This window comes from Ursus arctos, unplaced genomic scaffold (genome assembly GCF_023065955.2).
Source record: "Ursus arctos isolate Adak ecotype North America unplaced genomic scaffold, UrsArc2.0 scaffold_34, whole genome shotgun sequence".
Classification (NCBI taxonomy): Eukaryota; Metazoa; Chordata; class Mammalia; order Carnivora; family Ursidae; genus Ursus; species Ursus arctos.
The window spans coordinates 20,687,288-20,712,342 of record NW_026623030.1 but is presented as its reverse complement, the minus strand read 5'-3'; the positions used below and the strand labels follow the sequence as shown (position 1 = coordinate 20,712,342).

Here is a 25,055-nt window from a genome sequence, read left to right as displayed (position 1 = left end):
GTGCCATACAGATTTGGAGGGCCCTGGTGGGCTGAGCGCCAGCTGCCCATGGCTGGGCCCGCTCACTGCGGCCCCGGGACTGGTTCCCTCGCTTCCCCCCCGTTCCTCATGTGCTTCCTGGGCTCACCTCCTACGTGATCTGCCTGGTACCCAAATCCACGTCTCAGGCTCTGCCTGTGGGGGACCCACACCAAGACACCACGTCTATGGGTTTGACCCAATAGAAGCAAGGCTCCCACGTGACACAGGCCCCTGGTGGAGTGTTTGAGTTTGCTGACAGGATTCAAGATTTAAAACACTACTTACTAATACGCAAACGGAGGGAAGATGCTACATAAAAGTCTCCATTTCTAGGTGCTCTGGAAACGGGCTGACCCGGCCACAACGGGCCCACGTCCGCCCCTGAACGTGAGAACATGCTATGTGTCAGGCCTGGGGCTGCGGCCACAGCCGTGAAGAAAACGCCGAAGGATATTCTGAACCGCCAGCCATGGTGGCCGTGTCGGGCCCGACGGTGGGCAGGGCCCAGGCAGCTGAGAGCAAGCTGAGGGCTGGCCAGGAAGAGCTGAGAAGCGGAGGACCCCGGCGTTCCTTGGGCCTCCGTGTCCCAGGCACCTGCTGGCTCTGAGCAGCAGGCTGGGTGGGTGCTGGGAGAAATGCCCCGAGCACACTCCCCCCACACCCCGTCACACCAGTGATGCCTACGGTCCCGCGGCTCAGTGGCCTGCCCTGCAGTGGACACACTAGCTTGGTCGCCCCTTAGAAAAGAACTCCCAGCAGACAAGCCATGAAACAGATACCCTGCAGCACCCACCCACCTACAGCAGCGGCGTTCACCCAACTGCCTGAGAGAATCATCTAGAAACCACTGAAGCCGGGCCCCCACCCCCCGAGGTTCTGATGCGATTGGCCCGGGGCGGCCGTTGGTTACTGAGACTGATGATCGTTGCCCTTACGAATCACCCCGGTGCCGGGGCTCCAGCGTGCGGGGAAGCACGAGACCGTGCCGCCTGGCAGGCCCTCGCTCTGTGCGTTCCACGCAGCTGGCCCGGAAGCTCCCCATCCACGGGGCCCGGATTATGGTGGATTTAGCCCGTCGTAGGGCTGTGGGGCCGGGCTAAGCTCGGGGGCTTTCAGGCTCCGTCCTGCATGTGTTTGCATTAGTTACAGATGCCGGAGAGGCTGGTGAGGGCTGGTGAGGACGGGGAGCGGCCAGGTGAAGGTGACTCACCGCAGTGGAACAAAGGAAAAAGGAAGGGAACAGGTGGAAGGCATCCCCCACTCCCCTGCCTCGGGCCTGGAGGGATCGTTCCGTTTCCAGTAGTGACTTGACGGGCAAGAGCCTCCCGTCCCCCTCCTCTTGGCACAGCCCTGGGTGGGGAGGACGTGGTAACGTGTCCTCAGGGGGCCAAGGTGGGAGGAAGTCTGCCCCAGATCTGGACGTGCACGGGCCTCGCGAGGCCAGGCAGGCACGGGAGGGAGACGATAGGGTGGGCTGAGGACTGTGGCAACTTGGCCCCAGCTGCCCTATGGGCCCTGCTGCACCACAGTGGTCAGACCTGACTTTTCCAGGGGCCAGAATCTCCATTTTTCAGGTCAAATCTTCTGAGAGCACAATAGTGGCGATTCATTAAAAAAACCAAAACACCAAAAAAGAACCAAACCCCACCTGTGTATATCTTATAGGCACACTAAAGATCTGAGGCAGAGCTCGGTTGACGGCTCACCTGTGCAGCCTCTGATTTATGGTCTCTCCCCTCTCTGTCTACAGAACCCCACTAGTTTCACTTGTGGCCACGAAGCAGTCACAAAAATCTCCCCGTCTGTCTTGTTTTTTCTTGGGTTTCTCTGGCCTGGGCCCACCGACAATTCAGAAGCAACATCGGCCGCCCCCTGCCACCAGTCCTAACCCTGGAGGGAAGCCCACCCTCCTCCCGGCCCTATTGCCAGCACTCTGGTCCCCAGGTCCCCGAACCCCTGTCCAATCCGGGCCCGGCCCCTTCCCCTCCCAAGTCGCTCTGAAATTCTCCTTCTGTCAGTTTAATTCCGTGATCGATGAGGAAGAGCAGGAGAAATGGCCCGGCACAGCTGGTTTCCCCGTTAGCCCTAGCAGGGATTCCTGGCCTCGCTGGCGACGGCTGAGTGAAATGTTTGCGGAGCGCAGAGAACACAAGTCAATAACAATTTAGCTGGATTGGGAGCAAGTACCTTCCCCGCACGGACAGCCACTCCCAGGGGAAGGGAGAGAGCGGGCAGGGTATTGCTGAAGCGCCTGGAAATATTTCCAAAACACCACTCCGAGAGGCTCGGGCGTGGGCAGGAAGGAGGGAGGAGGAGGAGGTGACCTGGAGACACGTGCTCCCGCCAGCTCCGGGCCGCTCCAGCCTCCCCAGCACCTCGGCAGGGGACGCATTCGGCTGTTGGAACGTGGAGCCCTCCCTACCGCCAGCCATTTGCACCCTCGCTGGCGGCTGCGGCCGAGGAGCTGTCTGACCCAAACAATTCCCGCTTCTCCGTGGGTCTTCGCTCGACTCTGCCTCCGCCAGCTGGGGTGGCTGGGCCACTTGAGAAAGGAGCCGGCCTGGGAAGGTGGCGCCCTTCCGAGAGGGCAGGGGTAAGACGCGGTGGCAGGTGGGACAGTCCCCCTCGTTTGCTTCCTGCTGGGCTGCCTGCCTCCGTGAAGCCTTAAGGAGGGAACGAGAGGCACCCAAATGCAGGAATAAAAGCGAGGCGAGGGGAGCTTACAGGAACCTTCTGTCTCCAGGGAGCTGGAAAGATCCACAGCAAAGGGGTATTTTGAATAATAAATTCTGTGACTTCACATACTTGCTTGAACTTTCCTGACTGTGATTTTTAAAGCCCGATGATTATGTTTTCATGGCCAAGATCAAGAAGGCATATTTGCAAGGGCTGGCGTGGGGATAACGGGCTCTCCTGGTCTCCGATCTTTTGAAAATGTGCCGTCCTAGAAATGATTAAGTTATGGAAGGGGGGGGTGGTGAACTGTTGCAGGCTTTAAATATCATCTGTACGCTGATGACTTCCAAATTTATATCTCAGCCCAGACTTCGCCCCTGAGCTCCAAACTCATAGATCTATCTCTTTGACATCCCACGGGGAGTCCTAATAGGTGTCTCAAACCCCATGTGCCCCCCCAACCCCCACCTGCTTTTCCCAGCTTCCTGGGCTTCATCATCATGACGCACCGCCATCCTCTGAGTGGCTCTGAGCAGAGATCTCCACACTGGCCTTAATTTCCCTCATGCCTTCCAGAAGCAAATTAGGCTGGCTCTACCTTCACCACATAGGCTCAATCCACCTGCTTCTCTCCATCCCTATGGTCTTTGTCCCCACCCAGGCCACTGCCCCTGCTTGCTAGGAGGACCACAGTGGGACTCCTACCTCCATTCTTGCCCCTCTGCAATGCACGCCCCATAGAACAGGGAGGAAGAGGTCTGACAGTGTAAATTCTCCCTTCTTAAATCTTTGAGGGACTTCCTGCTTTATGCTGAATAAAAGCCAGGCTCCCTGCCAGGCCCCAAAAGGAGCCCTGCTGGCCTCTCTCCAGCTTTGTTTCCCAGCATTCTCCACCCTGGAACTGTTCTCTAGCCATGGTGGCCTGTTAGGACTATGTTCCTGCCCCAGGGCCTTTGCACCTGTGGGTCCCTGTGCCTGGAATGTATTTCCCCCCGGATCTGTGGCTAGCTGGCTTTCTTCTTCCCATCACAAAAACACCGACTCCTTGGAAAGACTTTTTCTGGTCCAGGGCTGTGCCATGAGGAGGGGAAAATCTCTCCACTCCTCCCCACCTCTGAGGCATCTTGCTACTGTTTCTAATTCCCTCCATAGGGCTTGCTATCATCCTAATTTTGTTATTTACTTTTTCTTTTGTCATCTGTCTCTGCCCAGGAAATACCAGTCAGTTTAATTCCGGGACAGGGGCCTTGTCTTTGGTTCACTGCTTGGTCCTCAGGGCTGAGTAAGCCTTGACCATGAGGTGGTCAGTGCAGAGTTGAGCACATGAATGAATGAATGAGTGAGCGGAGTATATGGGGGCAGAACAATGGGGACTCCTTCCCAGGGAAAGCTGGAGTTCTTAAGCAGAGCACTCCAGTTGGGGGGGTGGTGAGGGTGTGGCTGTGATGCTTCTAGAACTGTATACTCTCTGAGAAAGGAGGGGGCATGGTAGGAGGAATCAGCCGTCCCCGTGGCTTTTAGGTAAAACAAGGGCAGCTATTTCTCGAGCCCCAGGGGCTGCCAACTCCTTCTGTAAGTGGTGAGGCAGTGAACAGTTTTGGCTTTGCAGGCCACGGTGTCTCTGCTGCAGCCACTCTGCTCTTCCCTCGCACTGCCAGCACGCGGCCAGACCGACCACGGGAACACACGGGCACGGCCATGTGCCAAAAACCTTTATTTTTCAATAACATGCTGCAGGCTGGGTCTGGCTGTGGGCTCTGGTTTGCAACTGCTGCCCTACCTGGACGGGGAGGCCAGGTCCGATAAAGGGGGATAATTTGGGATCTGGGGGCTTCTGCGGAATAGGGAGTAGGGAGATAGGGTTATCTGCTCTGCAGTGTGCAAAGCTGTGTGCCCTCTGGCAATCCACTAGACCTCTCTGGGTCTCAGTGTGCACCTCAGAAAGACGGGAACAGCACCTCTCCCCAGTGAGCTGGGAGGCCAAACCCCTCGGCCGTGCTCCCCGCACAGAGCAGGTCCTCCACTCGGCCCTCTCTCCTCTTCTCCTGCACCTGATTTGGTCTTTAATAAGAAGTCACGTGGCTGTCTCTTTCACACTGGTGTGTGTCGAGGCTCACGGTGGGGAAGAGTGGGCTTCAGGCCGAGCAGGCCCCAGGGCTGGCTGCACAGCTAACTGTCCAGCATCCCTGCGCCCCGGCTTCCCTCCCGTGGGATGACAGGAGGGACAGAACCGGCTCCCGCACTGTGGCTGCTCCGGACGAGATGCTCGGTTAGAATGGGCCCTCCTGACGTTCATGTGTCTGGCTCCCAGTTAGGGGCGCCCACTCTGTGCTAGACGCAAGGCCACGCAGGGGGCGTGGAGAGGGCCCCGTGCCCTGGAGGGTAGAGCCTCACGGGGAGAAGAGACATCAGACAATCCCACACGGGAACACAAAGCGGCAGGAAGATGGGGCAAGGGGCGATGCGGGAACTGAGCAGACAAGGGGTACCAGGGAGAGGGCCAGTCTCTGACGCTCTGGTTGAGAGCTCCAGGCGAGGGGAGCCGGGGTCGGGCAGCCAGGATAAGGGCACCAGCAGTCAGGCTCCTTCCCCGCCTGGTCCCCACCGGTGCCTGGCTGGGGGTGGGCGGCATGTGCTGGAGGCTCGGGACCCACCCGGACGGGCACCCGTCTGCACCCAGAGACAGCAGATCTCCCATCACGGCCTGGCCCGGCGCGGGTGGGCGGGGGAGGCGCCGCTGCCAGCCGCTTGCCATGCCGGTCATGTCTGCGCTCCCGGCTCCGGAGGTGAAAGGTGCGACCGCTAACCACAGCCCATCAGTCCTCCCAGCTGGAATAAGACAACGGCGGGAAGCAGAGCCGCGCTCCCGGCCAAATAAAAGCCTGTTTGCCCGGGCCTCCCTGGCTGTGCGGGCTCTGAAACAGAGGGTTCTGCGGGCGGATTGCTTCTCTACCATTATATTCTTTCGGTGCCACTTGCGGGTACCGCGGCCTGCCGAGGCCCTGAAAGCTTCTCGATGCCTCGACCCTGCTGGTTTGTAACACGCTCGGGAAGAAAAGGACACAGCCAGTGGCCGGCTTTCCTCTTTCTTCCCTCCTTGCTCTCTCTTTTCACCCTCCCACACGCGAGGCACTGAAGAATAGCCCTTCACCTACCGGGGGCCGCGAGGTGCAGGGGGGAGAGGCGGGTCGGGGCCGGGAGGGGAGGCGGGGGCGGGACAGGGGCGAGGGGAGGACAGCCGGCTTGCTGTTCCCTCTCAAAGCACCTCTGTCTGGTGTCAAGACTCAGGACAACTTTCCCAGTGACACTCAGAGACCTGCTCTTTGCTGTTCAGTGGGATGGGTGTATCGTAGGCCTCACCTGAGAAGGGAAAACGTGACACCCTGCCATCTTATAGGAACAAGGGCTAGGAGGAAGCCTTCCTAAGGGTGGGGAAGCCGGGGTGTGGGGGCTTAAAACAAGCTTCTTTGGCTGCCAATACAGGAGCCTCGGTGAGCGGCGAGCACCAGGCCAGGCAGGGAGCACGTCTAGGTCCCACACCTGCGTCGAAACACAGGGCACTCCGAACGCCGTCTCCCCCGCGAGGAATCCTCCTCCTCGCTACTGTGTTCTCAGCGGCTACCGTGTGCCCAGCAGGGGCTATGCGCTCGAGACACGGGAGACCAGCCGCCATCCAGAGTCAGATGCAAACGCACCGTCCTGGGCACCTCCATTCCCCCACTCACACACGCGGGCACACGCGTGCACACACACACTCGGGTATCGCTCAGGCCTGAAAAAACCAGGGCTGCTCCTCTATCTCTCTTCCTTGTCCTGAGCACATCCTCCCTGAGCCCGGCTTGACTGGGACACGAGGTCAACAAGGCGCTCCAGGTGGCCCCGAGAAGGAACTGGGCAAGTGACGTCTGTCGCACGCTCCCCTGTGCCAGCAGTACCAGAGGCAGTGTCTCCTTGAGCACCGCGGGTCCCCAGAGAAGGTGGACGCCGTCGCCCCACCGTACGGATGACAAAGCTGAGGCCGAGTGCTGTGCCCGAGGTCACAGAGCAGGTATGGGGGACACACCCCGGGGTCAGTGGAAGGGGCAGCGGGGCACACACGCTGTTACAAAGACTCAGTCCAGCAGCATGGCCAAAAGCCCAGGTCTGACTCCTGATTCGGCTGCTAGTAACCGGGTGCTCCCTTGGGCAGGGTATCTGCCCTCTCTGTGCCTCAGTTTACTCATTTGTGAAGCAAAAGCGAATGACGGTATTTACCTTCTAGGATTCTGCGGGACTAATACCTGCGCCCGCCCGTCGATAATACCTGGCACGGAGTAAGGCTTAACAGATGAAAGCTGTTACAGCAGTAATAATAATCATTAGTGTTATCTAGCCTGAACCGTGCACGGCTGTCCACTGTCACCTAGGCTCGTCAGGGACTCTTGGTTAGAGAGAGGGGCTGGTCGCAGGGGCTGTGAACGAAGCTCTCAGTTTGCCAGCAAGCCTCGTGCCTGGCCCTGCTGAATGGCTGAGATGCCTGCCTGTCATTCCCCGGCCCACCTTCCACAGGGAGCCCTTTGTGTGGCCTCGTGGCCTTGGGGCTCGGACTGGGCAAACGGGGCTGGGGCCTCCACCTGAGATCTGAGTGCCTTCCTGGCAGAGCTCGGCCTGGAGGGAGGAAACTGGGCATGGGTCCCACCTGCCCTCGGAGTCTGCCAGGGCCCTGGAAGCGCTGAACAATGCCGATTTTGACACAAATGAGCTGGGTATTTTTCGCCATGGGGAAGGGGCAGGGCGGGGAAAAGGGTCCAGCCAGGAGAGCGGGAGGCCAGCAGCCCTATTCTGAACATTCAGGGCTGCGGGGGTACCTCCCGTTCCCTGGAGAGCTCAGACAATGGGGTGGGTGGGTAAGAGGGACTGCGGGCTCCAGAGCACCTGTTCTACGACGATTCACCGCCCCCCTCCCTTGGGTCCAGCTAACGTGGGAAGGACGGATGGAGCCGTTGCCCTGAGAACAGGGCGCCTCAGCCGGACTGTATGAGCTTGAACCTGGCTTCCACCATTCACTGCCTACGTGACCCCGGGCAAGCGACTTCATCTCCGCCTGCCTCCGCCCTTCATCTGTAAAATGGGAAGACACAGAGCTTCTACCTGCTGGGAGTGCCCTGCGGGGCGGGGAGGCCCTGTGGGTGACAAAACCAGGGCAACTCCTGCTGCTTGTTACGCACAGATCATTTTCAGCACAAGCCTACAAGCGGGTGACTTTGTCAGCCTCCTAGGTCGGGGAAGGGGAAACGGAAGCCCAGAGGGCACACTGATGCCTCCCTGGACACTCAGCCAGGGAGCAACAGAAACCGGGTCTCCTTGATTACAAGGTCAACGCTCTTTCTCCTACAGCCAACCTTTCGGGGACCAGGAGCTTACGGAAAATCTGATGACAACAGATCCTCTTGCCAGAGAGGTGCACGCATGCACACACGTGTGCACACACATGTACACACGCACGCACTCCCCCCGCCCCCGTGACAACCTTTCTGGGTGTTCACAGCTCCTCTGAGGCCAGCCCCAGACTAGGATCCACGAAGACAAGGTTTCACGGATTCCAGGGTACAAATCCCTGTGTCTTATCTTGCTGTGTTCTGGAGAGAGCTTTCTTTTGTTTTCAGAGGATTATCATGTGTTTCTTTGGGCAAGAGTGCAGTGAAACACAACCGGGAATGACTTTACTCTCAGGCTGCCTTGCTGTCGCCTCTTCACGACCCAGACAGGTGAGGCCGGTGTGGAGGTTGGACACGCGGGTGTGCGTCTAAGAGACCCTTCCAGACGGGAGGCCTCCCCTCAGCAAAGACGGCCGGCTCCCCCCGCTCCGGCCACACCCCTGCTGCTCATGGGCACCACATGGGCTGGATATTCTCCAATGCCATCAGATCCATCCTCTGTCCTGCTGTCCCCCGGCAGGTGTCCCTGGGGGACCTGGCCCTCTGGCTTACAGATGCAATGGACCAAGGAGAGACTCAGAGGGGAGCAGAGGTGGGAGGAGAGGGAGCTGCAGCCATTTCTCCCCCAGCTCCCCACCTGCTTTGGGGAGTTCTCTGGCATTGGCTGTGGCCCTCTCCACTAGGGGATCGAGTAGATGTCTGCAGGCCCTGCTCTCGATGGACCGCAGGGACATCACTTCCTCCCCACCTGCCCCTACAGGTGCTGGGGATGGGGCGGGGGCTGCGGGGGGCTGTTCTTCACTCCTGCTCACCTCTGGCCCCTGCCCTCACCTCCGCATTACAGGTTCTTCCTGCCAACCCCTGGGGTAAATTCAGTTCCCTGGTAGGACCTTGCCCATCTCTCCTTGGTGCAGGGAGGGTCTGGTAGCATTCACTTCCACACACTCAGTTAGCTCAGAGCTCATCACCCCTTCCAGAACCTGAGACGGCAATGTTCCTCGAGGGGGGACTCAAAGGGAGTCCAAACACAGAGCTGGGCTGACCCTCAAAACTGACCTCGAGGCCCTCATCCCACCTTGCACTTGAGCTTATCATAGGCGGGGACGCGGTAACACGCACCCCGCAGGGCTTTCTAGGAGGACACAATTCCAAAGGGCCATCTGACATTTTCCATCATTCCTGGAAGGGACCCAGGAGAGTCTACATTCAGGGTCTGGATGAGTCAGAATGAAGGAAGCCATGAAGGAAACACACTCACACACCCCAGGTCTAACAAAGGCCCCAAACTTCTGGAAAATGGCATTTGCTAGTGCCATGCAGTACAGGGTGACGGGGTGGGGTGGGAGGCTCTAGGGCTGGCCTGGAGTTCGGATCTGCCACTCTCCAGCTCCGTGACCATGGCCAGTGCCTCGGTTCGTCTACAGAACGGAGACAGCAGGGCCTGGAGCTGCTACTGCAGCCCTGAGGCTGAGACGGTGCAGGTCATATGCTAAGAACGGGCCCTGGCGCAGAGCGAGTCCTTAGTAACACTAGCTGTCACGTGTCACTTCAATGCTTGATGGGTCTCAGTTTTCCCATCCGAAAAATGGGGCTGATCAAGGGCACCTGGGTGGCTCAGGCGATGAAGCGTCTGCCTTCGGCTCAGGTCATGATCCCAGGGTCCTGGGATCGAGTCCTGCATCGGGCTCCCTGCTCAGCAGGGAGTCTTAGCTTCTCCTTCTGCCCCTCCCCTGCTCACGCTCTCTCGCTTGCTCTCAAATAAGTAAAATCTTAAAATTAAAAAAACAAAACCAAAAACCAAAAACTGGGGCTCACATGCCCACGTCGCAGAGCTGCTGGGGTGTTCGCGGGAAGACGTGTGCAACCAAGCCACTGTCTCCATGACTCCTGCGACTGTGGCTGCCCCGTCTGGGCCTCGGCCGGCCGCGGATACTCGGAGGCGGCCGATCCTGCACAAACGCTCCTGGCCGCGTCTTTCGCGGTGGTGAGGCAGTAATGCTGTCTTTGGAACTCAATTTATTGAAGGGGGCTTCTCTCCGACGCAGGACAGAACTGCTGAGCCTGCAGGCCGCCGGCTCTGGGGGCGGGCGGTGCGGACGAGCGGGCAGCGTCCCTTACACAAACATTTGCCGATGGGGGCATTCGGGCCTGTCAATGGCTGTCGATAAGGACAGGTTCCCTTTCTACACGTCAGGATTTGGGGACTTATTGAGTTGTAAGCCTGGGACTGTGTACTCAGTCCTCATTTCTCTGGTTTCTTGTGCGCCTTTGCCGGTATCCTCCCCAGCCTGAGACGGGGGGCCCGCCCTGTGCCGGACGCTGTGCCAGGCACGGGGGGCCCAAAGAGGAACCCAAGGACACAGTCTCCATGTCGGGAAAGGCATCAGTCCAGGGAGGATAAAACCATAAAGGAATATATGGTGACCCACCAGAGAAGTATAGGAAAGGAGGTGGGAGAGCAGAGGATGGAGCCGTTACTGATACCCCAGGAGGGGAGCAGAGGCAGGGAGGGCTTGCTGGGGGAGGCGTCATTTGAGCTGGGCCTTAATGGCTGCATAGGCAGTGCCTGCTTAAAGAAATGGGCAGGCCGAGCATTCTGAGCAGAGGGAAGAACACATGGGAAGACACAGAACACCGCGTGGCCTTTGGGGAGGTTTGGTGGGACGAGGCTGGGAAAAGCCCCTGGAGTGGGCAGGGCGAGGGTGTATTCTGAAGGGTCTGGCAGGCTGAGCGACTGTGAGAGGCTTTCATCCTATCTCCGGAGATGGTAGCACACCTGAGGGGGGTGCACTCTTGCACCCCCGAGACACTGCTGGGAAGCCCTGCTTGCTAGCCCGGAGCAAGACCAGAGAGGCCCCACTGGAAAACTCCCTCCCCGTGAGGGCCGCCTTCTCTGCGTGTCCCCCCAAGCTGCCGCATGACTGGGGAACCCGAGTGTCACTAGCTGGGACCGTAAATGATCACGTCCTGGCTCCAGGCTCCATCCCTACACGAAGAGTGGGAGAAGGGTGGGCTCTGTAGCCAACAACCCCACTCTGCCCCCAGGGGACACTGTTTGCTCCCCGCTGCCCAGTGGGGGTGGGTGAGGGGAGCAGTGGCAGGCACTTGGGTAACTGGTCTACCCAGGAAAGCCCCCGAGAGCCATGACCCCTCCAGTTGTCCCTGGGACTCCTGGGTGGAGGGTGGCACACTGCCTCAGAGTGGCCGTGGCTGATGCCATGGGGGAGAGCACGGAGCCCCTTCACCAAGCCCGGCTTTCCCAGGCAGCGGGGAGGAAGAGGCGCATTCCCAGCTGGGTGAGGCTACTTCCTGGGCACCCGTCACTAAGCCAATGGGATCCTAAGTGGATAGGAGGCTAGCAGCTGCCCCTTCACTGCCTGGCCTTGAATGCACTTCTGAGACGTGTGGGAGAGGCGTGGAGATGGGATTCAAGTTCAAAGGTCCCTTGCTATCCCGAGTGCGGGGGTGCACTCTGTGAGGGACCGTCGGGGGCACCTGCCACACCTTCCACATGCCTGGTGTGGCCCAGTGTGGCCCAGTGTCCTTGGGGCTTTCCTTTATCCCTTCTGCCTGATTCCCAGCAACTTGCTGGGCAGGACGAGGCCCCTTGTGAGCCAGCCCCCCACTCTCTCCACTTTATCTGTTCCAGCCACGCTGGCCTCCCTGCTTCTCTAGGTTCCAAGCTCAAGGTCCCCACTGCTCAGGCAGCTCTTTCGTGGGCACAAATGTCACCTCTGCAGGGAGGCCTTTCTAGACCACCTGCTCCAGTCATGTACCCGGCCTCTTCCACTCAAACCCGTCGCCCAACAGAGCAGGTGCTCACTGAGTATTTTCTGGGGATGGACTGAATCATCGGCGAGGCCGCGTGATGCCCCCAAAGTGTGTAAGAGGTGAAGTCAGGTTCTGGGACCATCAGGCCCCCGGCAGGGAGTAGATGGCCCCCAAACTGAGTAAACGAGGAGGGTAACCAAAGAGGTGGCAGAGGGCAGGGGTTTCAACATGAACGAACCCCGAGGCTGGCCACAGGGACCTGGATAGAAAGTGCTGGGTAGAGAGGGCAACTAGACTGAGCTGTGGCCTTGGGTGGCAGTGCCAGCCAGCCAGCCACCTAGCAGGACGGAAGGCGGGGGTGGAGAGGTGGGATGGGGAGGGAATAAACCCCATGACCCCAGTCTTCTCCTCCCCCCAGTTTCCACCAGGCCTCCCAATGACCTGACCCAGCTGGAAGCCATAGGGCATGGAGGCTACGGGTGCCGTCCACACAGATCAGCCTCTTGGTGCGAAGCAGGGAGAGGAGGGCAGACAGCACATCTGGGGGGCAGAGGGAGGGTACCGAGCACGCGCAGGGAGACAGGGATCTTGCCCCACGCAGCCCATCGCCGCAAGGACAGTGCTCTCAGAGCCCCGCACACTTACCGTGGAAGCGCTCAGCTGTCTTCCGCCGCAGGGCCTGCAGGCTCACCTCCGAGTCGGCCCACTCCAGGACCAGTCTCCGGCCGTACAGGTGGGTGCTGTGACACAGCGCCTGGAAGGCTCTCTGGGGGCGGAAGGGCAGGAAATGAAACTGCGAGCTAGTGGAGACCTACCGCAGACACTGCATCCTGTCCCCCTCCCGCCTGCCGGCACCTCAAGCTCAAAGGCCAGGTTCTGGCCCTTGTGACACCTGCTCTCTGGCGAGGGTGTGGGAGCTGTCGGGCACTTTATTCAATTAGCGGGTTACGTTCCCAGGGAGAGAGCTGCAAGTGACCATGCCGTCAATATATCTGCCTGTAATTGGTGCCCGGGCCAGCGGCCGGCTTCTTCCCCGTGCTGTGTCCTGTCTGGGGAGGGCCACCCCATGAACCGGCTCGCCTCCCACTGGGCCATCGGGGGCCACGCCACGTGAGAAAGCCGAGCCCTGTCTAGCCATGGTGACAGCCACATAGGCCCCTCGCTTTTGCCTGGTGGCTTTGTCCTTCGCTAGCCCCGAGGAGTCCGTCCCCCACCTCTCTCTGCTGCCTGAGGCCAGGCCACCTTCAGCCTCCGGAAGGCCCCCCCGCCAACCCCAGGCGCTGGCTCCCTCCGCAGCTCTGTCTTCCTGCTCTTCGCTGCTCCTGGCCTCCGAGTTCTGCCTCCCCCATCTCTGGTGTTTGGTGTCACTTTACTGAGATACAAGACACACATCGTGCGAGTCACCCATTTGAAGTACACAGTTCAGTGGTTTTCAAGATATTCAGAGTTGTGCGGCCATCACCGTGTCAAGTTCAGAATACTTCATCCTCCTCCTCCCGGAAGAAACCCCACACTCAGGACGGAGCACGCCACACCCTCCCCCGGCCCCCCCGCAAACACTAGTCCGTCTCTTTGGATTTGCCTGTTCTGGACATTTCAGATGAATGGAACCGTGCGGGATGGGTGAGTTCGCTCTGAAACGCGGCTAGGGCCCAGGCTAAGTGGCACTGCCCAGGGGCTCTCCCTACAGCTCTCCTTTGGCACACAGAGGCCACGCGCTTAGACTCCCGAGCCACCGTGCCTGGGCAGGGCAGGTCCTGTACCTCCTCACTTCGAGACCTCGGCAAGTTAATGAATTTCTCTGGCCTCAGTTTCCTGGTCTATGAAATGGGAACGTTAATGGTACTCCCAGCTAAGGGTTCCACGGGAGATGAGAAGGAGTTAACGTGGAAGGTGCCTCCAACGGTGTGGGGGTATACAGCAAGCGCCAACAGATGCTAGCTCTCGTCCTGGTTGTGCTGTTACTGCACACTTATCACATCTGTGGTTTCTGTCTCTCAGCACAGAGGCCTCGGGTCGGCTGTGGGTGGGGACAGGGCTAGCCCCGGGGGGCTCGTGAGCACTGGAAGCAACGGGGGCTAAGGGTGGCGTCGTCGTCCGTGCTTCTGGGCTGCAGTCAGCACCACATGGTATGAGAGGAGGGGCGGCGGGGCCCGTCCCTCTTGCTTCCCCCATGCTGTGAGGAGGCAGCGTGACTGTCACGGGCTCAACCGTGTTCCCCCCAAAAATGGATGTTGGAATCCACACCCCTGCTACCTCGGGGTGTGACCCTAGTTGGAAACAGGTCCTTGCAGGTGTAGTCAAATGAAGGTGAGGGCGTCCTGGAGAAGGCGGACCCCCTAACCCACTGTGACTGCGGCCTTGTAAGAGACAGAGATGCAGGGCGGGTGCCCCATGGAGACAGAGGCTGAGGAATGCCGCTGTCACCGGGAGCTGGGAGAGAGGCAGGGACCAGACTTCCCTTGAAAGGAACCCAACAACTCCCGCCCCCTTGACCTTGGACTTCTAGCCTTGAGAGCTGTGAGATAATCAGTTTCTGTTGGTTTCAGGCACCCAGCCTGTGGCACTTTGTTACGGCCGCGGAGGTGACCCTGGGTAAGTCAGGTGCCCCACTGGGAGCCTCGCTCTCCTCATCTATAAAATGGAGCTAATTGTGGGATTAACACGTAACAAGCCCCGGCGAGGGCGGGGGGGATAGTCCACAATTGATAGTCCATAAACCACCGAATCTGAAAAGCACTGATGGGAGGTGGCTGGGACATGCATCTTTTTAAAACGAGACATGTGGTCAAAGTACAGAAACGCTTTGTTCTCAGTCGCGCTTTTCTGGCAAGGGCCAGGTGCAGGAAACTTTTTCTGCCCCCCCCTTTTTGACTTTAATTTAAAAACTCTTTCTGACTGCCAGCAGAGCCTCTGCATTTTTTCCATGCGGATATAAAAATGCATCTGGACTCCGAGCCGAAATGGCCCATTCAGAGCTTTAAAACACACGCGTTCTCAGCTGGCACGGCAGAGAAACAGCCTGACTGGGGGAGCGGGGGTTCGAAGATGGGAGAGAGAAGTCAGTCGGGAGTCTGGCGGGGTGGGTATTCTGCCCCGGCGCCTGGGTCCCTGAGGAGCTGCGGTCCCAGGGATGCAGGCGGGCAGGGGCGCCCACGAGGCTGCATCTGGGGAGAAGAGAGAAGTGAGGGAGGGGGCCTGGGAGGTGGGCCCGGGCGAAGCGCCCCGACCCCAGCCTCCCTCTGTGTGCAGCCTTCAGACTGGCGTTTCCTTCCGACCCCTGGAACCCCAGTCTCCACTGCTGGGCCCCACCAAGCTTGGAGAGGGCTCTGCTCACTGCAGAGTTGCTAAAACCCCCTCTCCTCGCCTCCCTCTGACGGCAACCCTTCCAAATCCTCATCTCTTCTTTGGAAGGGCTTTGCACCTCCAGAGGTGAAGATGGCCCAACCATTGAGACTGGGGGCTCTGGGCCTGGGCTGCTTTGGTTCCCATCCCCGCTGTACCACTAATAAGCTACGTGAGCTGGGGCAGGCTGCTTAACCTCTCTGGGACCCGAGTCCTTGAGGGGCAGCAGCGAATGGACAGGAGGAGCACCGCTGGTGGTGGTTATTATTATTATTATGGATGCCCTCTGCTCCCCTGATGGCACCGAAGAGCAGGAACAGTATTTGGTGGGACACAAAAGCTCTCGTGCATTCGGCTCTGGGGGCACAGAGCATGGTTCTCCCAAAATAGCAGGACGAGCTTCCCTCGCCCCAGTCCCCTCCAGTTCGCAGGAGACCAGGTCGCTTTCCCAAGTGCCCGCTGCCTTGCTAGGTGCCATGCAGTGGCCTCAAACTGTCTCAGGCAGCAGGGACAGTGACCCGAGGCTGAAAGTGGCCTTGGACAATCCAGCAGTCATATTTCACCAAAAGAGCCTAATGAGAGCTTGTTATATTTGGGGGATCCTAGGAGGCAGGGGGGTGGGTGAGCAGGAGGACACAGCCCAGGCCTCGAGGGGCTTTCAGGCTAGTGCAGAAGACACGGAAGGTTCCAGGCACAGCAGAGGGGAACGTGCAGCCCCGGCCTCTCTGGCCTGGGGCCCGCCAGCAGCTTCCTCCCTGGCCTCTGTGCCTGCTGAGACCCGCCACCTTCCTCCCGAGAGTTCTGAACATCAGCCGCAGGCACCCCTCTGCCAAATCAGCTCTCAGGGCCTCGTTCACCTGGGGGTGCCTGGGGTCAGTGCGATGAGGGTGTCTCAGAAAAAGTGGGGAGTCAGACGTTCCTGGCCTGGTGCTTCTCTCCAAATCCTGCTTCTGCTGCCCGTTTTCTTCCCTTGGAACGCAAGGGCCTTCTTCTTCCCACGGGTTATGGATCTCCTGGGCTGGAACTCTACGCCTATGATCCCAACCTACTCATGAGAACAGACATCATTCTCCCATTTCAATGAAAGGAATACAGGCGCCGGCCAAGGTCTCCACGCACGTCAACTTCCTTCTAGCTTTTCCTTTCAGACCCTGTACGTTCCATCCCTGGGCCTTTATAATCTGCTCTGGCCTTGGAAGAGCTCCCTCCTCACAATCGACCTGCTGGTGGCCCAGGGGACACCATGCTCTCCTCACACAGACGACAGCCGGGCGCCCTCCCTGCGCCCTGCCCGCGTGGCCTCCAGCCCAGCACCGGCCCCATGGACACCTGCTTGCGGGCCGACCTCCTGGGCTCAGCCTTGAACCTGGAAGGGAAGGCCTCTCTCCTTGCTGCCCAAGCAGCGCTTGGGACACAGTGCGCCCAGGGAACATGGCCGCTCCCCTCATCTGAGGGGGATACGTCCAGGACGCCAGTGGACACCCGCACCCACAGACGGTACAGAACCCACACGAACTGCAGTTTTCCTATACAAACGTACCTATGGTACAGTTTTGCCTATAAATTAACCACAGTAAGAAACCGAACAGCAATAACTAATAATAAACTAGAACAATCGTCCGATAAACTGTAATAATGGTTATGTAAACGTGGTCTCGCTCAAAATACGCTCCTGTACAGAAATCCCCCTTCTTCGGGTGGCATGAGAGGATAACGTGCCTGCGTGATGAGACGGAGTGAGGGAGGTGCATGACGTGGGCATCTGACGTCATGTGAGGCTACACTGACCTTCTCCGGAGGAGGGTCACCTGCTTCTGGACCACGGCTGAGTCTGGGTAACAAACCACGTGATAAGAGGGTGGGGGTGGGGCTGCTGTATTCGTGCAGCCAACTATGGGGCCTCCTTCACCGAGGGTCTGCAGACTGGAAGGGACATCAAGTCGGTCCTGGCCAGAGACGGAGGACTGGCTTAAATATCCTGTTGCGGTCCCCCCACACCTCTACGATACAGAGCACGGGGGACAGAGGAACAAGGAGCTCGTGTCTTCGGCTGCCCATATGCATGGGACGCTCTGCCTTTCGATTAGGACAGGACCTGGTATGTACACGGTCTTGTGTCTGACAAGGAGGAGGGGAAGAAGATCTGCTCCCAACAGGAATGACTTTGGGACCCTGGGGGACAGGAACAGGTGCGCAAGCCACCAGGACTCGGTACACCACCAGACCACCCACTCGGGTCACTGCAGAAGCCCAAAGATCCAGGTGGAACTCTAGGAGTGCATTCATTTGGCCAGGAGAAGGCCACAGAAGAGGGGAGCCCCTTGTCTCTGGAACCACTTCCTGTCATCATCCGACAGGCCAGTGTTGGCTATTCCTGCTCCTCTCTGGACCATTTTCCCGGCTTTCACAGCCAACTCCCACGGACTGTATAACCAGGGCTCTCGCCCTCTGGTTTCTGTTTAGGGTGAGCAAACGGGAGGGGCCATAGTACTGGAGGAAGGGAGGAAAGGGGTGGGGTTATTTCTCTCCCTGCTCTCTCCCTCCAGGACTGGCGCTCCTGCCGGGGCCCCTCTAGGACAGCTCCCACTGTCTCTGGCCCCTGCGGGCATCAGCATCCCTAGCAAGTCCCTGAGCCCTACTTCCTCCTCCATAAATCCTTCTCGGATCATCAGGGAGTAGACTGTGTGCTGACCCAGATGGCTGCCCAAAGTCCCTCTGCCTTGACCTGGGGCAGACGGACTTCTCACTTTGGACAGCAGGTCTCAGGGCCTGGTCCCACTCAGAGAACTGAGGCGTACTAAGGCCAGCTCGGGCAGGTCTGGCTGGAGTGCAGGCTAGCTACCACCATCGTCTGGTTCCCTGACTCGGCTGTCCTAGAATCACACCCCTTTGATCTCCTCTGACCTGAGCCACCAGCCGCAGGCACCGAGAGCCCTAGCCTCCAGCTGCCTCTTCTGCAATACCCCCTCCCCCAACCCCACAAGGAAATCTACGAAGGTAGAGGGGGAATGACAGCCACCGGCTAGACTGTGACCAGGCCTGGCAGCCATCTTTCCGGAATAGGGAAGGCACTGGAAGGCTGCCAGCGCAGCACTGGCCTGACCTTTCTGCAGCTCTCCCTGGAGACAGACCTCCTCCTCCCGGCAACAAAAGTCCACTCGATGCCCTTGGCAGGACTCCCATCCCATGGGCTGTGGCTGCTGGCCCAGGCCTGAGGACAGGACTCCTGTCTTTACAAGTCCAGGCCCTTCTTGGCCCCTTCTGCTCTGTGTCTTGCAGAGTGGGAGGGCTCCATCCCTCCGCAGACGTCAAATCCACCTGAGCCCGGCCATCTGTGCCCCCAGTGCCCGGAGCAAGTGTGACCTAAGACGGCCAAGAATGGCCACGTGTGCCCAGGAGCACGGGGTGGATTGACGGGGATGTGAGCACCAGGCCCTGGCTGGGACCGTTGGGGGCCTGGCTCCTTCTCTCTATGGAGGTGGCTGAAAAACGTGGGGCTCATGCTTCTGGGAGAAGGGTCTGCCAGCCCCGCATGTTCTGTCTCTCTGGGCAGCACCCCGAGCTCTGAGGAGCAGAATCTTCTCGTCCCTGCCTTACGGTGCCCACAGTGCCGGAAGCAAGCTCTCAGTGCCTCCTGCCAGCAGGCGGGAGCTGGTCCCTGGGATGAGTGGGGCTCCTGGCATGGGACTGGGGGACCCCACTCAGCACCTTAGTCCATTGCAAGTGAGGATAGCGGGGAGCTGAGGGCAAGTTTCTCAGAGAGACGGCTGGGGCCTTGGTTCCAGGCTGCGGCAACTACGTGTCTCGGAGAAACAGATGTGTCTCCTGCCTCCCCTGCGTTTATCCACACAGCTCTATCCAATTCAACTCCACCTCCCTGGAGGACCCACCGTGAGCCAACACCACGGTGGGGGACACAGAGGTGAGGCACCACCTGTGACCTCTGCAGAGATAAAGGAACCACCGGGAGAAGACAACCAATGCCAGGTCATCGGCAGTCAGAAGCGGCCAAAGAGGCAGCGCGGCCTGCTAATGGCCTTGGGCTCCAAGTGGGGCCCGCAGCGTGGCCCTGCTGCCTTCCGGCTTTGTGATCCGAGGAGGCACTTCTCTGGGTCTCCATTTTCTCCGCTGCAAAGTGGGGGCACTCTGACCTCCTGCGGCTGCCGGGAAGAATAAGGAAGACGGCAACGATTCATTTACCCCAGTGCCTGGCACACGGTAAGGGCCTGAACCCCGGTCCCCGTTGTTGCCGTTGGTAGTACGGCTCTTAAAAGGCTACCAGTAGTGCTCCTGGTGGCAAGGAAGTTGCCTGTCTTTCTTGGGCTGGGCTGGTCGGCTTTCCTGGGTTATGTGGACGGACTGCCTGGTGAATCTGGAGTGAGGACTCTGGAAGCTGCCCTTCCCCCGGGGGGCAGAGGCCCAGAGGGAGGGACGGGGTGAGCAGAGGGGTACCTCACGGTGCTGCTTATCCCCCGGAGATGAAGGTCACAACCTTGCTAGTCTGAGAGGGGCTTGTCCTGACCCTGGCTTCTCAGCCCGTAAGTGTGTTGGCTGAACCTGAATCCCCGCCTTGAAACGCAAGGCTCAGGATTCCAACAACTTCCTCTTATGCCTGGGCTCTAACGATGGGAACAAGGCAAAACCCTGCGAATGAGACACAGGCATGAATGTCTGCACCTAACACTCTTGCCTGAACAGAAGAGTGGGGACCAAACCCCCATTCCCGAGTTGGCTTCAAGTTAACATGTCTGGAGACGAAGAACATGCGAGAGCCGGGCAGCAGCCCTGACCCCTGGGGCCCGGCCCACTCAGCTGCTGCCCCTTCTGCGGTGCCCTGTGCCATGGCCTGGGCCTGGCCCTTCCTCTTCACAGTTGCCTCGGGGGCAGTATTACTTCTGACGGGGGGGGATGGATGAGAAACCTGGCGTTCGGGGATACGAAGCCCGTTGTGTGTGTCCACGGCCTCCTCATTTCCATGGGGCGATGGCCCCTTCGGACCCCGTTGCGCTCCCACAGGCCCCACAGAGACTGTGCTCTACTCCCTTCTTACACTCAATTAAGCAAACATGTGTTGAGCGCACACCACTGATAATCGGATGGTGATCGTCGTTTACAGGGCAGGCAAGACGGCTCAGCCCCGCGCGGGCCGCACCGGGCACCCAGCCCTGAGTGGCTGTCCCTGCGTCCAGATGCCCCGCCTGGCTCCCTCAGGGTCCACCCTCTCCACCACGGGGCTGGTTTCGGCAAAGTCTGCAAGGTGACAGCATGGGTGTAGCTGGGCCCGATGGTGGCCCCCGACGAAACTGTCAGCAGCACCCCAACCCTGGGGCCAGGGGTGGGGGCCGTGTGTCCACTCCCCACCCCCTCCCCCGGCATGGTGCCGAAGGGAGAAATGGGAAGGGACACATTAACTGGTGCGACCCCACAATTAAAGCGGCGGTTGTTTACCACGGCGAGAACAGCTCTGCCTGCCAACACCAGCCGCCATCACGTCTCCCTGCTGCCGGCTCCCCCCAAGTGTTTATTTAAGCCAACACATTGCTCTGCTAATTGGATAACATTCCATGTGAAAATAGACCTTTTAAAACAACAGCAGCGGCGGCAAATAAAAACAGCTGCAACTGCAAAAGTACAAAGGCGCGGCGGGCTCGGGAAGGGAAGAATTAAAGGCGCATGCATGGGAAAAAAAATTAATATTCTGGTTTCCGGGCCGCGAGTCCGTTCTTCCCATCCTTTCCCTTCTGGGCTGCGCTTCCTTTCCTCCTGAGGGATCTGCCAGCTTTGGGCAAAGAGAGAGGACGTGGCGGCTGCGGAACACAACCCCAGTGGCTACTGGGGGCCCCTCTGAGGCCAGGCTGCTGTTGGGCTGGGGAGGGCTGGACGCTGACATGTGTGCTGGTGGGGCTGATATCAGGGTGCTCACTCCTTCTCTGGGGGTGGGGGGGGCTCATTTCAGCCTGGGCGGGCTCCCGAGAGATGCTCTGCCCCCCACCCCCACTGAAATGTCTCTAATTGGCAAGTCCTTCTCTCTGCTGGGTGCTGGAGAGAGGAGGGGCTGGCGCTCAGTGTAAGTGAGCAAGGGAACGCATGGGCTTTGGCATCTGGTTGGCACACGGGCCGGCTCTGCCCAGTCCTGGCTGCCTGACCCCGGGGCCAGTGACTTCCCCCTCTTTGAGCCTCAGCGTCCTCAGGTGTCAAATGCCACCCACCACTTCCCTCTGGAGTCTTGGGAGAATGAAGAATGACAAATGTTAACGCCTAGCACCCTCCTGCCAAAGACAGGCTTTGAGAAGTTGATCAACGCCAAGACGCTGCCCTTCTAGAAACATCAGGGTCCAGAGAGGCACATGGCACCTGAGACAGGGACAGAGCTGTGCACATGAGCACAGACCCAGGGAAGCCCACTGCTATCTGGGACGGTTCGAGTCCTTGACTTCCAGGCTTCGCTGATCAGCCTGTCCTGCTCCCCTCCACCTCGAGGGGGAAGGTCTTCGAGAAATATCAGCTCATCACCCCTGGAGTTTTAGGGAACACTGGCATTCTCAGAGGGACTGACACTTACCGTCCTGGACATCAAGGGCCGACAAGTGTCCTAGGATGGGAGAATGTGCCAGCTTGCTGAGCCTGTGATGAGGGGAGACGGGTCTCCTCCAGTTTAGCGCCTCGGCCCTGGAGCCAGAGCTGGGCTTCCCGTTGGTTCATGGGGATCGGTCCACGGGGCTCTGCAGAGGCTGCACAGACGTTACTCGGCAGCCGTGCGGAGACACGGGGAGGGAGTGATGCAAATCTCCCGCCCGATTCCCGGGGCTGCTGCAGGTTGGGGCGAGACAATGCGCGTGCAGTGTACGTGTCACATACAAAGCCGGCGCGGTCGGTCGCGGGAGCCTCTGGCTATTGTCATCAGTTGCCTGGTTACTCTGAGCTCTGCCACGACAGCCTCTGTGGAGCCTTGCGCTACGATTCTCTTTCCAGTTTGGGGGTGTGTGCTTGACCCAGAGAGGCCCGACAGATACCAAAGTCCCTGATCATGTACAGGGTGGGACACGGTATCGTGGAGAAAGGTTGGAAGACTCGTGCAGGGCGCAGGAGCAGCACAGATGGGTACGTGTGGGGGCCCCAGCAGCCGGCAGTGCTGAGGGGCTGCCTCTAGGGACTGACTGGGGCCTAATTCTCTCCTCTGCCAGCTGGGAATGGACTGGTTGATGCTGGGAAAGGAGCGCTGTACTGGGAGCTCACCCACCTGGGGTCGGGCCCTGGTCCCGCCCAGAAACCGTCAGTTCCTCCACTGCTTTCCAGACTTATCGCTGTGCAGTCCCCTGTTCGTGACCCCCTCCCGCCTCTCCCCTCTCCCTGCTCCCTCCCATCTGAGCACTGCCTGGGCCCCTGGGGGAGGCTCCAATGCCAGGTTCAAGGGCTGCCGATCGCCAAGAGTGACGACCTCCATGTCCACGAGGGCGTCCCGCCAGGCAACGGGAGCAAAGCCCCCAGTGAGGGATTTGGGTGGGTCAGGGATCAGTCAAGCCGTGGAAAGGGTTCTAAAGGAGGTCTCCTTCCTCAAGTGCTTCTGAAGGAGGAGAGCCACGTAGGGGAAGCTGGCCAGGGGAACGGGGATCAGGCAGGCTCCTCTAACATTCCCACAAATTCCTTCTGCGGAAGTAAACTGCGATCTCTGGGTGTTTTACTCAGTGTCTCCTTACGGCCCTGTGCTCCCTCTTCAGACTCACACGCACCCTCGCGCTAGCTCGACATGCACAGTTGTCAGAATTCTATTCACCGGCGTGCAGCGCGCACAGCTCTCTGGGTCAGCGGCGGGCGCTAAACGTGCCACTCGGAAGACAATAAAGTTCTTCAGACAGACATGGAGAAGGAGAGGGAGAAGCAGCTTCCCCGGGAGGCAAAAAGAGCAAAGGGATATCTACAGGGAGGATGCGCTCCCGGTGGGTTCACACTTTGGGGAGGGCCGGCTGGTAGGGTGGCAGCCACAGGGAGAGCTGCTGCGGGTTGATGCCAGGGCCAGAAGTGGCCCCAGAGCCCGGCCGGCCGCCTGTCAGAGCCGAGGGGCAGGAGGAGCCAATCCCGGAGGGGCTGTGGGTTGAGTCCTCCCTGTCCTCGGCTGCCCTTTCTCCTCCCGGAGCCCAGAATGGAAGGCATGGAAGGGGTGGAGGGGGAGGAGCCACCTGCATAAATCAGAGAGCTGTGCTGGCCGAGCCTTCGGAAATGTCCTCTGCTGCCAGGCTCTGGTGCCGAGAGCTGCCCAGCGGGGAACTTGCTCCGCCCTGTCTACCTGAGGGGCCCCTCCGCCCCAGGGATCCTGGAGAACACAACCCCCGACCGCGTCCCGGAGCCTATGCCCAGTCTGCTCCTCCCGCCCCAAGAGCCACGTCTGTCCCGGAGGGAGGCCGCCATGTGTTAGAGCCGTGCCTTCCCGCTGCGGGGCTCGGACGCCTCTTCCCTCCGCTCTGTCCCATCCCTCCTCCTTTATAGACCAGCGCCATTGTCACCACCTTCCTCCCCAGCACCGCTAACAGACAGAGCTCCCAGGGCCAGTGCTACCCTAAGAACACCACCCCCTCCAAACCTCATGACAACCCGATGTGAAAAGCCCTATCACCGTTTCATAAGGGGGGAAACTGAGGCACACAGAAAGTAAGACACTTGTCCAAGGTCACACAGCTGGTAGCGGCAGGGCCAGGATTCCGACTCAGGCAGTCTAACGAGCCCCCTCGGTAGAGGCAGCTCTTGGGGGCGGGGAGTGGATCCCCCTCCTCTTCTCCCCTGCTCACAATCTCACGCAGGGCCCCCGATATCAAACAGGCAAAACAATGGCACTGTCCCACCCCTCAGAAGCCTGGAGCTCGATGGAAAGCCATGGAGAAAAAACACTGTCCCGAGTTTTCCTCCTCTCTGGTTGGAACGAAGGTGCAGCGGCCCCCAAGGGGGCAGGGCTGGTGGGAACGGGGAGGCCACGACTCCTGGGTCAGGGCTCATGTGCACCGTCCGCCTGCACCCTGCGAGGCTGGGACCTGCTTCCCACTGCTGTCTTACAGCTGGGGAACCTGAGGCGCGGGGCAGGGCTCGGGAGGCCAAGCTGCCGGCAGGAAGGCGCTCTGGACGGCTGCCCTCCACGATTTCCCTCCAAGCCAACGCGGGTCCCCCAAAGGTACCTGCGCTGCTGATGGGAACCCAGGCCAGGGCCTGTTGCACGCAGGGGGTGCTGCCCCTGCTGCCACAGACAGGAGGCAAGGGAAAGGCTGCCAGCAGAGAAGAAAGGGGAGCAGATGTCCGGACAAACGCGGCCACGTGTCAACAAAACAGGCACTTGAGTTCAAGCCGTGGAGACAAAGGTGGCTGGCAAGGCTCCCCGAGGTCCCAGGAGTGCCCTCTGTGCCTGTGCGTGTTCCCAGGGCCCACAAAGGCTGCAGCTGTGTCCCTGAGATGTCACCTTCGGCTCCACCCACTGGGCCTCTGGTGACGGCAGCTCGCAAAAGGCCAACGGGTGCGATTCTAGCAAACACCCCTGCTTTCTCGAAGGATGCCTCATGAGACGTGGAGGGGGTCCCACTAGTCTCTTCACCATACCCTTGAGGAACGACAAGGCCAGCAGAGGGGAAATGCACAGGCTCATGAGGGAGCCCCCAGACATAGCCAGACCCCCGATTGCAGCACCTCTGCTCCCATATCTGCTGCTGGGCTGCCCTCAGCACCCCCTGCAAGGGCGACCCCCCCGCCGTGCTGCACCGAGCCCAAATCCCGAGACTGACTTGCTTCCAAAATGAGAGGCGCTCTGTGTCCAAGGAGACTGGAAAATGCCATACCTGTGCTTAC

The 25,055-nt window shown here is 59.6% G+C and overlaps 1 protein-coding gene across 2 annotated transcripts in view; it reads right to left on the bottom strand.

The window, feature by feature from the left end:
* Window positions 1–25,055, bottom strand: part of RBM19 (RNA binding motif protein 19) — a 136,680-nt gene that overhangs the window by 24,302 nt on the left and 87,323 nt on the right. For both annotated transcript variants that reach the window (XM_026514944.4, XM_026514945.4), the window contains exon 23: window positions 12,531–12,651. In XM_026514944.4, the coding sequence (XP_026370729.2) occupies window positions 12,531–12,651 (121 nt within the window). The remainder of the gene's footprint in view (window positions 1–12,530; window positions 12,652–25,055) is intronic.